The 19,761-nt window shown below is 45.7% G+C and overlaps 1 protein-coding gene across 3 annotated transcripts in view; it reads right to left on the minus strand.

Moving 5' to 3' along the window:
* LOC119456756 (cytochrome P450 3A24-like) overlaps positions 1-19,761 on the minus strand; it is a 91,991-nt gene that overhangs the window by 35,794 nt on the left and 36,436 nt on the right. The window contains exon 1 of one of the 3 annotated variants that reach the window (XM_049668937.1): positions 8,507-8,783. The exons of 1 other annotated variant lie outside the window; for it this stretch is intronic. In XM_049668937.1, the coding sequence (XP_049524894.1) occupies positions 8,507-8,574 (68 nt within the window). In that variant the 5' untranslated portion in view covers positions 8,575-8,783. Of the gene's footprint in view, positions 1-4,250; positions 4,517-8,506; positions 8,784-19,761 lie in introns of those variants that run through there. One more of the 3 variants, XM_049668938.1, reaches the window with a different exon arrangement.

Here is a 19,761-nt window from a genome sequence, read left to right on the forward strand (position 1 = left end):
TCTGAAAATTTTACGGAAATGCTGAAAATGAATCCTCAGTGTGTGATTACATCGAAAAGAAGTAGTCACTTGGCTCATTTTTGAGCCGATGGCTTAATTTTTGGCGTTTTTGTTAGCGCGCCTCGCCGCCCGACCCGCGGGAATTGGAAGGTGTGACGTCACGACACCCTCGTCGGATAGCCAGCCGGCCGGCCACGGTCATTCGAAGCAAAATATACTAACCTAGTAACGGTGATTCGAAGCGCGCCGACGCCGTCATCGCGAGCATGGATTCGAGTTCTGGTGCGTCTACCAGCGATGAGTACACGTCTGAAGACGAGGATCATCCCGACTTGGCAAGAAATATTACCGCTTACGGTTACGAGCCTTCCGCGTCAAGCGACGAAGAAGAGCAGGCGGCCGTGGAAGTGCCGGTCAGGTTTTCGCGAACCGTAGCGCGAAGATTACGCTCCGCACCAGACACTTATGCAAGAAATATTGGTCATTTCCTGGTGTAAATTTTCGGCAGTGGCGTAATCGTGTTGCTGCCGAAGATTTACACCAGCAGCGAAGTAGAATACACTTGGTTACTGTAATATTAGCTGTTTTTGTCTGTTTGAGCTCTGCGCCACCAGGTGGCAGCACCATACAAGCCGTAAACAATTAGGCTTACCAGTAAATGGCAGAATTAGGCGACCAGGAGTCAGGAAAAGACGCAGAAAGGATAAGAATAGAGAAGGTAAAATTTGCTACATTAACATGCAGGGTGGTCGTAAGCAGGAAAAATGGCTGGAAATTCAAACGCAACTGAATGATGAAGCGATTAGTGTGTACGCCTTGACCGAAACGCATCTACGAGATTTGGAGCAGCCGCCTGTTATTGACAACTTTGTATGGGAAGGGTGCAACAGAATGACCGGGTCAAGGAAAGGCGGAGGCGTAGGCGTACTAATTAGGCGAGGTCTGAAGTGGCGAAGGGTAAACGAGACATGTAAAGAGCATTTATGGATTAGTGGTACATGGCAAGGTAAAAAGACGTGGCTGGGAGTAGCTTACCTGTGGACAGGTAGTGATAGCAGGGAAAAAAATAAGGAATTGGTCGATTGCATTAGAAGCGATATTAATGAGTTCAGTAACTCGGGCCAGGTGATATTAGTGGGAGATATGAACGCGCACATGGACGATTTAGACGGATATACTGATTACAACGGCTCTCTAGTGCTGGATTTGTGTGATGAACAGAACCTTATAGTAGTTAACAGGGAGAATAAGTGTCATGGACAGGTAACGTGGCAATGCGGAAACAGGCAGTCATGTATCGACTACGCCTTAGTCTCAGAAATGGTCTACGAACAACTGGACCAAATGATAATAGACGAAAATGGAAAAAATAGCCTGGGAAGCGATCATAGACGTTTAGCATTAAAGTTTGGGAGAGATACCAGCGCAGAACATGAACCAATAGCCTCAGAGTTTTTAAAAATGAATGACGAGCAAATAACAGAGATCGCAAACAACATAGAGAAGAAAATTGAGGCTTTTCCTACAGCAGTCTGGGAATATAAGGAACTGGTGGAGGTTATGCAGCATGAAATAAGGCGGACACGGCAATACAATTGTTGGATTGGAAAGAGGAAACCACGTAAGTGGTGGAACAAGGAAATTAAACAAGCTATAGAAGAGCGTAAAGAGGCATCTAGGGTTCATCGAGAAGCCAAAAAGTTGGGATTACAAGAAGAAGAGGTGCTCCTTAGATGGAATACGTACCGAGAAAAGAAAAGGGTTGCGAGTGAGCTCGTGCAAGAGAAAATTAAATGCGCAAGTGAACGTTGGGTGCATAACATTCACAAAAGAGACAAAGGCGCCCCAAAAAGATTCTGGAACCATATAAAAGCACTCGGAGCTCCAACTAGAAACTCGCAAACGGCTATAAGGGATGAAGACGGTAACATCTATGAAGGCGATGATGCGCTGCGGTACATCACAGACGTTATCAGGCATAACTTCGGTACGAGAAAAAGCGTAGTTCAGACAACAGATCCAGCAACAACAGAGAGGCCTGAGAGATCAAAATTCAGCATAGAAAGCTTTTATTGGAAAAAGGCAGCAGAAAATGTCCCTAACAACACGGCAGCAGGACCCGATGAAATCCCAATACAGCTAATCAAAAACCTCGGTCCAAAAAGCAAGGCACTGCTGACTAATGCCATAGAGCAAGTGATTAGAACAAAGAATATTCCCGTTGGATGGCGTGAAAGCAAGATGAATCTTATCTACAAAGGCAAAGGAGATAAGGATAAGACGAGCTCGTACAGGCCAGTTACAGTAACGTCGGTGATATATAGAATGGCAATGCAAGCCATAAAATTAGAACTGTCGAAGTGGGTGGAGGAAAACGGTGTATTGGGGGAACTACAGAATGGGTTCAGGCCAGGCAGACGCTTAGAAGACAATATGTTTGTACTAACTCAGTGCATAGAGATTTCAGTAGCTCAGAAAAGACCTTTATGGATAGCATTTCTAGATATTAAAGGAGCTTATGACAACGTAGACAGGGAATTGTTGTGGGATATTCTTCAATACGAAGGCATAGATGACGATTTCGTGGAGCTGCTGAGGGAGATATATCGAGACAACCAAGTACAAGTGGCATGGGAAGGCCGAAAAGGAAATGAAATGGTGGGAATTCACCAAGGATTGAAGCAAGGATGCCCTCTGTCACCATTGTTGTTCACGCTTTACGTCAAGGGCATAGAAAGACGACTGGAAAACAGCGAATTAGGTTTTGATTTATCCTACATGCGTAATGGACAAATGGTGCAACAGAAGATCCCTGGACTGATGTACGCAGACGACATTGTGCTACTAGCGGACAATAAAAAAGATTTACAGATACTTGCGAATATCTGTGGGAACGCAGCGACAAATCTAGGCCTTAAGTTTAGCACAGAGAAATCAGGGATTATGATCTTTAATGAGCACACGAGTAACTTCGTGGTGTCAATTCAACAGCAAGTAATACCCATAGTGAAGCAATATAAGTACCTCGGCGTACACATAAACGAAGGAAAGAATTACTCAATCAACCACCAAGATAATCTGAAAATAAAGGGGAAGCGGAATGCAGCATTAATGAAACACAGAGCACTGTGGGGCCACAATAAGTATGAGGTGGTGCGTGGAATCTGGAAAGGAGTTATGGTGCCAGCGCTAACATTCGCAAATGCCATTATATGCTTAAAATCAGATATATTGGCGGGTTTGGAAGTTAACCAAAGATCAGTAGGCCGGTTGGCTTTGGGAGCACACGGTAATACGACAAATGAGGCAGTGCATGGAGACATGGGTTGGGCCTCTTTTGAAGTCAGAGAAGCACAAAGCAAAATTAGTTTTGAAGAAAGGCTCAGGAACATGGATGAAAATAAATGGGCAGCTAAAGTGCACAAGTATCTCTACATGAAAAGCGTGGACACAGAATGGAGGAAGAGGTCAAGGAAGTTGGCAACCAAGTACAGGATAATCGAAACTGTAAATAGACAACCAGGGGTCATCAGAAAGAAAGTGAGAGAAATAGAGACCGTGAATTGGATGCAAAGAATGGAAACGAAAAGGACAATGGAGATTTACAAGAATGAGAAGAAAGAAATTAGAAGGGAAAATCTGTACGATAACACAAAGGGCAGTGCCTTGCTATTTGAGGCTCGAGCCGGTTGCCTAAGGACGAAAACATATCGGAACAAATATTCGGAATTAGATGAGACATGTGTATGCTGCAGTAAAGATCCAGAGACCACTCAGCACATCCTAATGGAATGCGACGGGATCCACCCAGCGAGAACCGTAGGTAACGTGCAACTCCCAGAAGCGCTTGGGTTTAAAGTGGAAGGAAACATAAACAGATCAGCCGTAGAGATCAGCAAGAGACGATTAGAGTACTGGTGGAAAAAAAGTAGGGAAAAGATGGATGCGACCTGATCTCTTAAAATCATAGGCAGCGGTACAAGGTAAATTTTTGAAAAAGAAAAATAATGATAGGTATACAAAAATGCAAGATAAAGAACATGTATAGTATACCTGATTAAATCAAGCAGGCTAGGTGACTATTTGTCGCCGCCCCGTTTCAAAGGGGATGCCAATAAATCATCATCATCATCATCATCATCATCATCTCACGTTTACGATTCCGCCCGAACGCCCCAACGCCCGCATTTTTACCCGATTACCAGACAAGCTAAAGCTCTCTAATAGGCAGGTATCTAAAGTTTACGCACCTTCACGTCTCTGGGAAACGTGTGCGACGGCGTGTCACTACCGACGATGCTGTTATAACAGCAATGTCTGGGCATTTCCTTCCGCCGCGACGATTAGGCTCCGTACAGTGAACAGAGGGGAGCCTACATGCAAGCGCTTGCATGTAGGCTCCCTACGGCAAAATAGGGTGCCTCGATGCCAGCGCCGCCGTTCAGGGTGGTGCCATCCTTTGACCGCACCCGCGCCGCCGCTTTCTCGCTGCGACGCCATCTTGAGTCACAGCGAGCGGTTGCGAGTGCTTGGTGCCGGTGCTTAGTTCGAGACACAGTGCGCGCGGATGCTTCGCTGACGCTTCTACTTGCTGGCCAGTGTTCAGCCGCATGAATGACAAGCTTGTCAAGTGTATCGAGTCGACATGACGGGCTGTTGTGTTCTGAAGTGCACCGGATCGACGCGTAAAGGGCTTCGTTGTTTACGCTTCCCCTGGGACCCAGAGCGAAGGAAGAGATGGGAAACCCAAGTAAAGCGGTATCACTGGAAGGCAACGGATAACTCCTACATTTGCGAGGTAAGTGTCAAGAAAGTTTAGACTATCGCATCGTGTTTTTCATAAATAAGAAAGTATTCTCTGATCCTCGCTCACGTACCTACGTTCGCTCACGAACTAAGCACTGCACCGATGCCGAGTAGCCTATGGTTTGCGAGCGCGCGTCGCATAGGCTTTCTTGTTTTGATCAGCGCAGTCTATGCGAGTAGTACCCTTAGTTTAAGAACTGCCGAAAATGCTTCACCGCGAAATAGCCTTACATTAGCTACAAATCGTCATGTAAACCACCTATTTTACTTTTTCGCGGGAAGCACACATCGTGTGTCTCTTGTTTCTTTTTTTTTTCCCCTCAGTTTCTTTTTTCGCTACTGGTTATTTGGGACTAAAGAACGCAGTGCTTCTGGGGAGAGCGGCTGTTGTGTACGTGGCACGCGAAGCATTGTGATTTTCTCTATTCTCAGCAGTTATCTTGCGGATCTCAGGTTGTTACGTTATATAGCTGATTTTTTAGACGAATATATTTGTAGCGTGGTGCTCGTAAGCCGATGGTCATTCGTGCTAATTCCCGATCCTAGTGGGTACTGTGACGGTCTTTAAATGCCTGTGCACGGTATGCCCAGGTGTAGTAGAGTTAAGGGGCATCATGGGACCAAAATGTTTCGGCGCTTTCTGGAATGGTGTCTGTTGTAGCCTGTGCATTTCTTCGAAACGTGTGAAGCGAGGTAATACAGCATTACTTCTACGAAAATTTATTTTTAAGCACTGTAATGGGTTCTCTGTATTTACAAGACAACTTTTCATATCAATAATCACTTTTGTTGTTTTACTTGTACTTAGAAACACGTTGAAGAGGACCAGTACGAGGGAAATCGACAGGATAGGCGCCGTCTGTTAAAGTCAACGGCCCTACATCATCATGGACTATATTTTCGAAGTGAAAAATATTGCTAATCTGTATTTGACTGTCTTAGTTTCATTTACGGTTTTTGTACGCGATATGTATGCAGCGTTGTTTATTTTTTCAATGTAGTTATCAGTGTTCTAATGGTTATTTATAAAATGTTCTGTACTCGCCATCGATGTGTTTGGCTGATGCGACGTATTCGATGGTAGCTGATGTATTCTGGCTGGATATCTTGATTAATATTACCAGCGGTTGCGTTTTCTTGTTTGCATTCTAGTTTTCGATTTATATTGTGTGTAATAAGGTTGATGTACTCACTTGAACCCCCCCCCCCCCCCCCCCCATGTAATGAATAAATTTTAAAAAGCTCTCACTATCCCGAATGGTGTGTCGAGCCTACCTTGCGAATTTTTTTTTATCTCGTCTTTCAACATAACCTTCAGGCGCCACACAGTATATATAATTTTTAATGTACATATCTCTTTCATGATTTATTGTACTAGACATTATAAGTAAATGTATTTTGTGCATCGTTTGGTTTCTTGTGTGTACTATGCAAGATTGACACAGACAAGTTACGTTACATGTTTCTCTACAGCACTAACTAAACCTTAACTTCACATCACAGTTATTTTTACACCAGCTTAATCCTGTCAGCACACAGTTTTGTGGGCAAAAAAAAGCAAAATTGCGCGTAGATATCGTCAAATAATTGCAACGAACGCGAAGAGCACGCGCGACGCAAGGGAAACTAACTGCCGTGCGCGAGTGGCTGGCTACGGTAAAGGAGGCGTGACGTGTAAACCAAAATACAACAGCGAAAAAGAAAAACTTCCACACACAGGGGGTCGCAAACCTTCTATACCAAGCATCGAAGCGCAAAAAAATAGTGCGTATTTCAAACATACACACGGCATGTCAAATGTAAATTGAATTAGGCAACTTGGGGCATGTTCCCGGCGCCATACATTTACGTCTTGGACCTTCGACGAGTTAACGGCTATTGGTTATAAAGATGTGCAGATGCGATACCGATAAAAAAATCCTCATCAAGGCAAAGCACTTGGAAGTGCGCCGCGAGTAACACTATTTATGAACGCAAGTGTAGCTGAGTCTCAGCTCGTGTGACTCAATATGGCGGCGCCAGCGGGGTTGTCTCCACCCTGGATGGCGGCGCTGGGCATCGAGGCACCCTACGGCAAAACGCCGTGCAGCGCCAATGGTGGTAGGAATGTGAAACACTGAGACGGCCGCTCCGAGCCCCGCGGCAGCGACTGAACGTGTTTCAACGCGCGCGTGACGTTCAAAATGTCGCGTGTGTTGTTTTGCGGCTTTATGTGCTTCTCTGCCAAAAGAGGCCCAACCCATGTCTCCATACTCGACCGTGTGCTCCCAAAGGAGACTTTGGTTAACTTCCAAACCCGCTGTAAGCATATAATGTGGAATGTTAGCGGGCCACTCCTTTCCAGTTCCACGCACCACCTACGACGTGAAGGAGCTTCCCCTTTACAGATTATCGGTGGTTGCTTGAGTAATTCTTTCCTTCGGCGCCGACTTGAGGGCGCTGTTGAATTGACGTCGGTCATTAAAGATCTCTCTCTGTGCTAAACTTAAGCAAGGGCGTTCCCAAACAAGTGTAAATCTTTTTTATTGTCCGCTACGTTTCCTTGCTTCTGTTGCACCATTTGTCCATTACGGCAAAACGCCGTAGGGAGAATGTGAAACATGCGGCCGCTCCGAGCCCCGCGGCAGCGACTGCGTGTTTCAACGCGCGCGTTTTTCGCGTGTGTTGTTTTGCGGCTTTAAGCCGATATGTATTGAAATTACTTTCGTGCGCCTATACTCGACAAAGGAGACAAGCTGTATGTGGCGGGCCACGTTTACGACGTGAAGGAGACCGACGGCGCCGACTTGAGGGCGCCGTCGGTCACTCTCAGCAAGGGAAACAAGTGTAAGACGTTTCCTTGCAGGTAGGGAGAACATGCATGCATTTTTATATCAGCAAGTGGTTTTGACGCATAAGCGGAAGCGCACACGCTACCACGACTTATTGGAGGAAAATCTGCGGTGCAATTTAAACGAAGACGAAGAACACACAAACAGGACGGGAGCTTGCGGCGCTTTGTAACTAGCTCAAACCAAGAGTATACTACCGCGACGTTTTTTGAATGAGAACAGTCACAAATCGACATTCGGTGATTACACGTCGTTTTTGCTACGTTGCCAGGTTTTCCAGTGCGTGGTCACAGAAATGTCCAACTGCAGCTCTGCTATATACAGTATTTTGCGCAGGCCGACGTGCGCAGAAACGCATTTTTGCAAATCTATAACTGAAGCGTTTTTAGGTGTTGATTTTTCCTTTTATTGCCTACTCCGCCGTTCAAGAAGTGTTTGGAGCAGATCCTGCTTGTCTGCTTCGGCATCCACGGAGAGCCGTCATTCTCGCCGAAGAAAAGAAGAGGAGCATCATTGCGAATACTACGCAGTTCATACTGACGACACAGTGCCCTATGCATGCGGCCGCAAGCAAGAGCGCACATGCAGTAACCGAATGACTTCTTCACGAGACGGTGCATGGTGCGCCACAACATGGCTGCACCATGCAGGTCACTCACGTTTACGCCTCCGCCCCTTCCGTAAAACGCTTAGTCCGCCAGCGTTTGCCCGAATACCGGACACAATAAAGCTCTCTAATACCTTCTTAGCTGTACATGCAGAAACTGCTCGTCGCGAAACACATGACAATTGCGTGTTTTTTTTTTCTTCGTTTTTTTTTGGCACAGTACACCTCCAGGATACCGGAAACAAAACGCTAAGTTACTCACATGTACAGCAGAAAGTAAGCAGTCACAGTAATAATGGCGACGTCAACTAGGCCAAGTTGGAAAGCCATCGCACAGCCTGCTTTGCGCACTGCGCACAAACTGAACGTTCAGAACTGTGGACGTGAAAATAGGAGAGCAAATGCGGACGTTTGTTGCGGGATTCCAGTGACACACGGATGTGGAGACTCAAGGGAAGTGGACTTGAAAGACACGCGCAGGTTGTGAGAAGCCAGACACACGCCTGGCGTGTAGACAGAAAATTTTATCTGCGTTGCCATGACGCCTCTTGAAAGAGAAGAGATAATAGACAGAACATGTACAGACGTCAACACGCTTGTCTAAAATACACACCTGAGGGCCAAAGCAGCCACCAAAGCTTAAGCCGACCACCAGGTCGAGAGAAATGAATCGAAACTGTAAATGTAGTCCCGCAACCTTACATACAGCCGATTTTTTGCCACATGTCATCTTCAGATATCGCTAGCGCAGTCCCGAGAGCGTGGTTCACGCGTTCTAGAGAAGTGTGTTGACCTCTGTACATGGAGACGCTGCACAATCAACAAGCACGCTGTTATCTACCATGCGTACCACGTCCAACAAAATCTTTCAAGTCGTATAGGCAGTATTATCACACTTGACGATATCATCCATGAAGAGTTCAGTTTTTACAAGTCTTCTGTCAGTTATACCCCACAGATAATGGGGTATTGGTCTAATAAATAAATAAACAAATAAATAAATAAATAAACATTTTCAGATATGCAAGAAACTAAAGCGGCATTCATAAGAGGGAGCTCTCGACCTGGAGGAATGCATGACGTCATGAGCGGTCACGCTGCTTACCCGCTTACACGGATTGAATGGGTATTGTGGGATGTCAATGTTTTCAGCCGGTTTTAGTGACCTATGCTCTGTACACCGAGCGTACACGCCGGCGAAGGTATGCTGTCCCAAAGAAATAGGAATTTCTCACCGAGTAAGATCGACAAGATCATTTATTGAAAACCCAGTGAACAAGACTGCAAAGGCAGGGCCGATTTAATGCCGCCTCTATGCTTTTCAGGAAACCAACTTTTCAGGAAAAGCTGGGTATAGAAGTGGCAACCGCGAAGGCGCCGCCATGTCATAACTTCTTCATGTGGCCATCGCAACTATCTCGATTAGCTAAATATAATGCTTTACAATGCAAAAAGGACATGAAATATAAAGCAAAAATAAGCATTTTGCACGTATACAGCACGTATATTTGAACAGTGTATAAAATTAATTCCTTATATTTTAAACAAAATCCGATAGCTATATTTCAGTTGATTGTGCGTGAGAGGGTTCATTTCCAGGCGCCTTAAGTAGATGGTGCCTGCACATCCAGGAACGTACAAGAAGGCTCGAAATCGCTTACGATCGCGCGTGTCATCTGAATAACACCTCGTCGACTGCGCTTGCTGTTGATTCGCACTGAGAACTGAGCTTTGCCTGTACTCCACCTGACAAACACATCTGTTAAACACGGTTAACCTTTATTGTTCCACCTCATTATACAATCATGTTATGTACCAACATCGTTTTATCATAGCGGTCATATGACGGCGCCCATGCGGTTACCTATTTCATTGCACGTGTGCTATGGGGAGCTTTTCTTCTAGAGTTGGTTACACGAGTATTGTATTATTTCTATGATACTACCGGTGCACGCGATGGGGTAGGTTGCTGTACTAGTCGACAAGGGCCCCGTGAATTCCTCACATCAACAGGGGGCGTCTCACATCCTGTGGCGATGCCTAGGTCCGAACATTGGCCCCGAAAGGCATGACGTTTTCGTCACGTCAAGTGAGGGATTTCTCCCTCGTGTGAGTACCACTTTATGTGCATTTGGAAGATAGCAGCCTCCGAGATCACACTCACAAGTCCTGACCTCGTCAATCTAGGTCCTCCCCCCCCCCCCTCCCCCCTTCCGCGTCGACACCAGATTGTGCAACGTCAGCTTGCGGCGGTAGAAACGCTGAATGAGGTAGAAGCGAAAGGAAGCGCTGTGTCTGTGTACTTTGTGTGCCTCTCCTGTCGTCGTCTTCGTCAATTCCGCGCTGTAGCCTTCTACGATGTTCAACCGACAAGCCCAACTGGTTACTCTGCTGAATGTTGGTCGCTGAATGTAGATCGCTAATGTGGGTCACCAGCCTGGCGCTGGAAAATTCTGGACAGCGGGCATACTTTAACACGCCCGGAGCACACTCCACACACTTCCTGCAACGCAACCAGGAGCCGGTATATCCAGTACTGCGCAGTCCTTACCCAATCTCGGCTACGCCACCTAGGAACTAAGTGGCGTTGCTCCCTCACCCCCTCACCCCGTGCTACTCCGCCCTCACCCCGTGCTTTCACTTCCATCGCCACGTTCCACTCTGCTACTGTTTCCAGGTGGGCCATCCCAACTGCAGCGCTGACCACTTACCCCAACGCCCTCCCGCGAACTGACCACGTGACCTGTGATGTTCCTTTCACGTTACTCCAGTCTCTCCCGTTCCGCTCTTGGATCTACGCCAGCGGCATCTTCTGCTGAAAATCGTACGCCGATACCAGCTGAGAAGGCAGTTAATTATACTAGTGAATGTTTTCACATTAATGTGTTCGCTACAGCGCGCGAGGACATAAGGTGGCTACATCGAACGGTAGCGCCCCGCCCCGTTAACGTGTTACGACTCGTACATGGGATAACGTATAAGGTACGACACACATAAGGAATAAGGATACGCGCGGACACTATCCTGGACATTTCAATAAGTGCCTTCAAAGTGAGCGAGGATGTCACTGCCTTATAATTGGTTCAGGGCCAACTGCAAGGACAGAACGCTTTACAGAGGCTCTCCCTCCACTTAATACAATGCACCAGCGCGTTGTGCGTGTGTTGAAACGTGTTTGGCCAAGCCGGCTTCTTGCGCTAAGGAAGGAATCGCGAGACAATACGCCGTAAAATATGTTCGTGTTGAATGCTATCTGTAGAACCGAAGGCTTGCAAAGATGACTCAATGCATCGATCGCGCAGATTCGCAGCGAGAAATTTAACGTGGGCATGTACATCAGTGCCCAATGTTTCTATTTCGCTGAGATCGGTGCAGGCCATTTGGTTCAAACAATTTATTTTCAGGAACACCTGTGACACATAACGCGACTTGGCCCGTTCAGGTGGAACACATGAAGTGACAGACATTACTTTCCCGACAAACTAAAATTTTCGTGAAAGAAATAAAAATACTTACAATAGATTTTCTTCGTTCATTACTTGAATTCAAACATCAATATTGAAACCGACGAAATTAAAATCATATTCGCTGAGCATAAATCCTTATTATTCCTTAAATCCTTATAAATCCTTAATCGCTGAGCATAAATCCTGTCATTATTTTCGTAATATCCGTTGCAATAATTTTCTAAAATGTGCACTGGCGTTGCAGTGATATTCCGGGATGAAGGAAGCTTTAAAAAAACACAAATAAACAGGAACCCTGATATATTGCGTACCACATATTAGAGATAAATATGCCACAAGTAACCTAGTCTTAAGCCTTCTGATAAGCAGATATGACTTCAGTGCTGCTAAATTTTACGATTTCAGCGCCTAACGCAATTGGAATGATTAAACACTTAGTTATCAAATCTCTTTATTTAGCGACCTGCACATTGAGATTTATCGTACAAGTAATGCACATATCTTGAGATTATCTACCTCAAGAGGCAGCAATGGGCTTTCAAGAGCGATTCTTGTGTGTTGTATCTAAACAACATGCCGATTTAATAAACTGGGGGGAATCAGTTCAGGTAAAGCATTCATTTGCGCTTGAAAAGAACGCCAACCCACCGCGGTGGCTTAGACACTGAGCCTTTTGAACAATGCTACAGGACATCACAATGAGAGAGAAATCATGTTTTCCGGATTCGTGACTGATTCTCTGAGAGACCAGATTCTCTTTCGAACGGCGGATGAGAAATTGCGCGCGAGGCCTGTACGCGAAATTGACCTCATGCTAGGCAAGGTGGTTCAGATATGCAATGCAGCTGAGTTAGAGTGGCAAGAAAACGTAGCGTAGGAAGATTGCGCCTTAACAAATGCGACTATGCTGCTTCTGTGGATAAAACGAGTAAAGCAAAGTCGCATATGACGCCTCGTTGCATGTGCTACAACTGTATACGCCATGGAAGACGGCATCTCCAGCCTTCGCGAAAACGTGCATGAAATGCGTAAGAAAGAACAATTCTGCTGAATGCTGCCCAACAAAGCCAAGAACGAATATGAGTTGCTGCGTCCCCGCTAACCACACGGAAAGCAGCGTCGGTAAATAGGGAACTGATGTTACCCATCACAAAGAACCCAGCTGCATCTTTCCGCAGTGACGTCCAAAATCGACAGCAATTCAGACGACGAATTTGCCATTCTGAACGTGCAAACATGCTCAGTGGATGGTGACGGCTCTGTACGCTCAGTGGCAGAAGTCGCATCTCAAGATCGATATCGGTTTTCAAGCCAACCTCCTGTCGTACTCTCTTTTTCGGAAGCTGCGACAACCGCCCTCTTTTACGTGAACATGTCGCAGTTCATCGTAGCTACAACGGAAACTTGATAAAACATCTTATCGCGACTATGGAGCAACGGAAAATTGTCCACTCTGAAAAAAATAAGAGATAGTTCAGGCCACCCGACCAGCCACTCTCTCCAAGCAGCAAAGGAATTTGGCTTTCGCGAAGCTGTCATATGTAAGAGGCCGCCTGCGGCGAGAAAAGAAAACGACGATGTGAACGGAGCATTCCGAACGGCACGAGCGCGCGAGGCGCGTGACCCGAGGTATTGTCGAGGCAGAAGCGAGGCTGAGCTGGCATTATCGACGTGGATCTGCGCCGGGAAGGTCGCATCGTCAGCTACGCTCTGGCGACGGGAGACTTGGAGGTGCGGCCGAGTCCGTGACGCGGGTGGTCCGAGGTGCAGCCGTCGACCTCGGGGACGTTCGAGCGAGGCTACTTGGACCAGCTGCAGCATCACACGGCAAGCCGGGCACTCCAGAGAGGATCCCCCTTCTTCGGCAGACCAGCGCGTTCGATGAACCCCGGAACCCCACGTCGGCACTCGGGAAAGGAGCTTGACGGAAGCGGCGGCCGAGCACGTCGCTAGGCCTAACCCGTCGAGCGTCCCTGCCACGTCAGCAACAGCGACCGGGTTAAACAGGCTTTGGGACGCGATCTTGTACGCGTTCCAAAATGGAACGGAGGCGTTCCGTTCCATCGAGCCGCACACGATTGGTCAATTTCCACCGCGACGTTCAAATTGACCAATCGTGTGCGGCTCGATGGAACGGAACGCCTCCGTTCCATTTTGGAACGCGTACAAGATCGCGCCCTTGGAGACGAGCGTGTTGACGGACCGACTTCAATGCAGCAATGTTTATGCGACGGTCGGCGAAAACAACGACATGGAGAAAGATCCTGCAAGTTTCCGTTTGGAAAGATACGTGCAACGACGAACTGAGTAAGAACAGTCTTTTATAGTAGCGTCACAACATTAGGCCAGAGTTGCCCGACTTTCGTGTAGAAAACGCCCAGAACTATCATAGACCGGATAAAGGGCATGTTTAGTGATTTATTAGGTTGTATGTCTGCTACTCTTTATTTCTTCAATGTGTGCTAGTTCGAGTGAGTTTTTAGTTTGAGGTTTTGGTTTTGAGCGTGATTAAATATCTGCTTGCACACTGTGTCGCCATGCGTCTTCCAATCCCATCTCTATTAACACCCGCACGCCCCCGAGTTCAATGACAAACAAAACAAAAAACATCACAGAAGCCTTTTGCTTCTATCTCGCTTTCCATCATCGTTTGGGGATACGCAAAGAGTTAACAGGTGGATCAACGTGTTCGTGTAACGCGAGCATGTCTGCGACGAAGACGGTGACGACGCGATAACGACGATCGTAGGACGGCGACGGCACGCTTTCTGCTACGGCCGTTCGACGCCAGCTTTCCGACTTGCTGACTAATGCCGACTCTTGGCGCCTCCATAGTTGTAGGTGCTAAAGGTGCGTAGGCGAGAGAGCGCAGACTGCGATGCCGTCTGCGACTAAGTGTGATGCGATATTATGTGGAAACGGCCAGATATTTACAATATCACACGAGCCTCGGTCGCACGCTGTGTGACCGCATTCTAACAGCGAGAAGCGGTGAGATCGCCAATATTGTGCACAAATGTGTACTGCACCTTTCGTGACCCACATACAATTAGGTAGGCCTGACTCGTTGGGGTAGGCGCGACATCAACATGATTTTTGATGCAACCATCGCGTCTGGCACAACAGCGATGGCAAACAATTATAATTCTATCAAAGCGATCACGTGTCAAGGACACACACCAAGCGCATGGCAATTACACTCTTTATTAAGTGGTGTCGGGACGTTTGCACAGGGGGCGATGCTTCGTGCAAGCTCATTCCAGTCAAGAGGCCACTATCATCAAATCTTAAGCAAGAGATCTTACATGCCGTCACTGCGTCTCGATATGGGTAGATCTTTTCGTACTGGTGAATTATTAAAACGTTTTTCATGTAAAATGTACATTATTCTTTTTTCCGCGCAGAGGCATTGCACTTTAGCTTTCACCATGCAATACAGTGACTTCTTGCATTTCCGTAACACCACATCTCAGAGGTGTCGATCTGGCCTTCTCCGTATCCCGACAGTGATATCTTCTGCTGTCAAGACACCAAGACCTTTCTTAATCTTCAACGGAACCTGCAAAAGTCGAAACAGAGAGACACGTGTATTCTACTATGTACGTGGTGAGCAGAACATCCATTCTTCATTTTTATTATCGTATGTTTTTTTTTTCAGATAAAAGCTCCACCCCATTGTTGTTTTCCAAGGAACCCTCAGTGAAAGCAACTTGAGTTCTAATTACCGGTAACCCATAGTGGAACGACTCATCATCAGCCTATATTTATGTCCACTGCAGGACTAAGGCCTCTCCCTGCGATCTCCAATTACCCCTGTGTAGCGCTGGCTGATTCCAACTTGCGCCTGCGAATTTCCTAACTTCATCACTCAACCTAGTTTTCTACCATCCTCGACTGCGCTTCCCTTCTCTTGGTATCCATTCTGTAACTCTAATGGTCCACCGGTTATCCATCCTACGCATTACATGGCCTGCCCATCTTCATTACTTTTCATTAATGTCCATTAGAATATCGGCTATCCCAGTTTATTCTCTGATCCACTCCACTCTCTTACCGTCTCTTAACGTTAGGCCTAACATTCTTCGTTCCATCGCTCTTTGTGCGGTCCTTAACTTGTTCTCGAGCTTCTAGAATTGTTAACCTCAAAGTTTCTGCCCCCTATGTTAGCATCTACCAGTCGAATGCAATGCTTGTATACTTTTCTTTTCAACGACAGCGCTAAGCTCCCAGTCAGGATTTGGCAATGCCTGCCGTGTGCACTCCAACCTAATTTTATTATTCTGTAAGTTTCCTTCTTATGATCAGGGTCCCCGGTGAGTAATTGGCCTAGATAAACGTACTCCTTTACAGACTCTAGAGGCTGGCTGGCGATCCTGAATTCTTGTTCCCTTGCCAGGCTATATATACAGAACATTATTTTTGTATTCTGCATATTATTCTTTACCCCACTCGTACACTTTCTCGCTTGAGATCCTCAATCATTTGCTTGTAATTCGTCCCATTGTTGCTGAATAGGACAATGCCATCTGTAAACGAAGGTTGCTGAGATATTCGCCGTAGATCCTCACTCCTAAGTCTTCCCAGTCTAAGAGGTTGAATACTTCTTCTAAGTAAGCGCTGAATAATATTGAAGAGATTGGGTTTCATTTCCTGACCCCTTTTTGACAAGTAACTTTCTACTTATCCTGTGGAGAACCAAGGTAGCTGTGGAATCTTTGTAGATATCTTCCAAGATATTCACGTATGCCTCCTGTACTCCTTGATTACGGATTGCCGCTATGATTGCTGGTATCTTTACTTCATCAAATGAATTTTCACAATCTGTGAAAGCCATATAGAGAAGTTTATTGTACTCCGCAGATTTCTCGATTGCGTGATTGACGACATGGATGTGATACATTGTAGAATATCCCTTCCTGAAGCCAGCCTGTCTCTTGGTTGATTGAAGTCAAGTGTTGCCCTGATTCTATGGGAAATTGTCTTGGTCAATGGTTTATACAATACTGAAAGCAAGTTACTGGGCCTATAATTATTCAATTCTTTAACGCCGCCATTCTTATGGATTAGTATAATGTTGGCATTCTTCCAGCTCTCTGGTACACATGAAGTCGTGAGGCATTGCGCATAAAGGGCCGCCAGCTTTTCAAGCATATCTCCTCCATCTTTGATTAAATTGACTGTTATTCCATCTTCTCCAGTAGCTTTTCCCCTTGTCATGTCTTGCAAGGCCCCTTCTAACTTCATCGCTAGTTATAAAAGGAGCCCTCTGTATTCTGTTCATCACTACGTCGAATGAAAGTAGCTTAGGCTGCTCTGGGTAGTGTACAGGTCGTATAAAATTGTTCCGCTGCTTTTACTGTCATCGACATTTCTGATGATATTACCCTGCTTATGTTTGAGTGAATTCATCTTGCTTTGTCCTATGCAAAGTTTTCTTCTCAATGATTTCATGCTGCGTCCATATTTTACTGCTTCGTCAGTCTTTTCCACGTTAAATTTCGAATATTCCTTACTTTCTTCTTCTTGATCAGTTTTGACGGTTCAGCGAATTCAATCTGATCTCTTCAGTTGGGCACTTTCATGCTTTGTGGTTTCTTTATTAGGTCATTTGTTATTTGGGAGAGCTTACCGACTGGTTGCCTTGGTGCCCTACCTCCCACTTCAATTGCTGCTTCTGAGATCAACCTAGTTACGGTTTCATTCATTACCTCCATGTTGTCTTTATCTTCCTGTTATCAAGCTGCATATTTATTTGCGAGCACCAGCCTGAATTGGTCTGATTTACCCTTACTGCGTCTAGGTTGGCCTGTTTCCTCTTGACTAATTTCACTCTTTCTCTCTTCAAATTGAGAGAAATACTAGACCTCACAAACCTATGGTCACTGTACTTTGCCCTACCTAACACTTCTGAGCAGCAGTTGCAGGAATAAGTGACGCCTCTTAATATCTGCCTTTTCTACTGCAGAGCGGTGCTGACGACTACGTGGCTCCCGCTGTCATCGTCCTGCGCAGCATTCTTCCGCGTGTAGCTGCTTTCCTGCCTGCACGTGCTGCCTTACTGCGCCTCCCTTAGGCTCCACTGCGCCTGCGCCGTCTGGCCTCAAGGAGATATAAAAAGTAACCACTGAGGCATTCGGTACACTTCTGAGCAGCAGTTGCAGGAATAAGGACGCCTCTTAAATATCTGCCTTTTCTACTGCATGTTTGTCTTTTTTTATTTTTTCGTCCTTTTTTACGTATCTACCTGCGGCTGCTGCTCACCAGTGTTTCCTTGAGTTAGTGCTCTCTACTGTAACATGCCTTCAAATGCTGAACTTGCTAAAAAAATTGAACAACTTGAATCACTGCTTAATAATAAACTCGATAACCTTGTTGATAGCCTTGCATTCTAAGATTGGAAAACAGCTTGATGACCAGGGTCTTGGTAACCTTACGTCGCTGGCTGGACAGTGTGCGTTACATGAGTGACCAATACGATAAAGTGCGGATGACTGTCGCTGAACTGGTAGATTCAAACAAAGATTTGAGGGCTCAAATTGAAGCGCTAGCAAGGAGGATTGCAGACATGGAGCAATACAGCCGGTAATAACATTAAAATCAAAGGCATCCCTGTACACAGGGCGAGGATTGCACTGTCATCTTGAAAACATTGCTAAAGTTGTTGAATGCCCATTTCATCGTCGGACATCGACGCAGTTCACTGTGTCCCAGCAAGACTGCAGAAAAGAGCATTATCGCTCGTTTTGCTCGCGTGACAAGAAAAAAGAATTCATTCGTAAAGCTCGTAAGGCACGTTTGCGTACGTCTCAGATAGGTCTGACAGGAAGTAAGGATAGCCCGTCTTTGTCAATGAGCACCTGACCATTGACATCAAACGGCTATGCAGCGAAGCGCTCACTCTCAAAAAAGAAATGAAATGGTGTTACCTTTGGACCGAGAATTTCCATATCAGGGCGCGTAAAACTGAGGACAGCAAGGTCTTTCGTATAAGTGCTGAGTCTGATCTCCGCATCTTCACGTAGCTATCCATGAACATTTGTCATTTGCCGTATCTGTTCCTGATAACATCCCTGTATGACATTGCTCTCAACGGCGGAAGCAAAATCGTTGCTCGCTGATTCTAACTGCTCATTACTACACATCAATGCGCGCAGTTTATGCAAAAACCAAGATAGCATTACGGCCTTTATGGACACACTTGGTCATTCCTGTTCATTTTGTGCATTTGTGCAACTTATATGGGTTTCGGTCATTCCAATCCGAATACTGTCACCGCAGTTCCGATCGGCACGTCGATTCGGCAATTTTCATATCCACGGAAATCAAGTACGAACGTAGGCTGCACCTTCGTTTAAACGTGTCTAACTGTGAATCAGTGTGAATCGAAACTAATCCGTCACCTTCGAGTAATCGCAATAGTCTAATCATGGGTTGCATTTATCGCTTTCCATCTTCATCTATTCCCGATTTCCCACACAATCTTTCCATGTTCTTCATAAAATTTCTGCTGCAAACAAGCAGATTAATAGTTGCTGATATTAATATTAATTTATTGGAGGCTGGTAATAGCTCAGTAACATTATATATCGATTAATTGTTTTGTTGGTTTTGGGCTTGAGTCTCTAATTACTTCTCCTACTCGACTTTCCGCTTCTGGAACTAATACTCTTCTTGATCACGCCTTAAGCAATATCACACCATCTCCAAGTGCAGGTGTCATTGACATGCCTATCAACGATCATCTCCCATTTTTATTACTTTCGCCGCAGAAAAAATGCACCATGACACTAGTTATTTCATTTCCAGTTTCAACCTGGATAAACTTTGTTAATACAATAAGTGGTACCAACTGGGCGTCTATTAGCACTCAATGTGATCCTGAAAAGGCGCTCCAAAATTTTTGAAATCCGTATTATTTTGAAAGCCGTATACGCTAGCACTACAACTGTCAAATGTAAGAAAAAAATTAAATTTCCCTGTAGCCTGGGATAAACTAAAGGTTGTAAACAGCATCGAAAAGAATCATCTTTACATGGAAGACTTAAAAAAA

This window comes from Dermacentor silvarum, chromosome 6, assembly GCF_013339745.2.
Source record: "Dermacentor silvarum isolate Dsil-2018 chromosome 6, BIME_Dsil_1.4, whole genome shotgun sequence".
Taxonomy (NCBI): Eukaryota; Metazoa; Arthropoda; class Arachnida; order Ixodida; family Ixodidae; genus Dermacentor; species Dermacentor silvarum.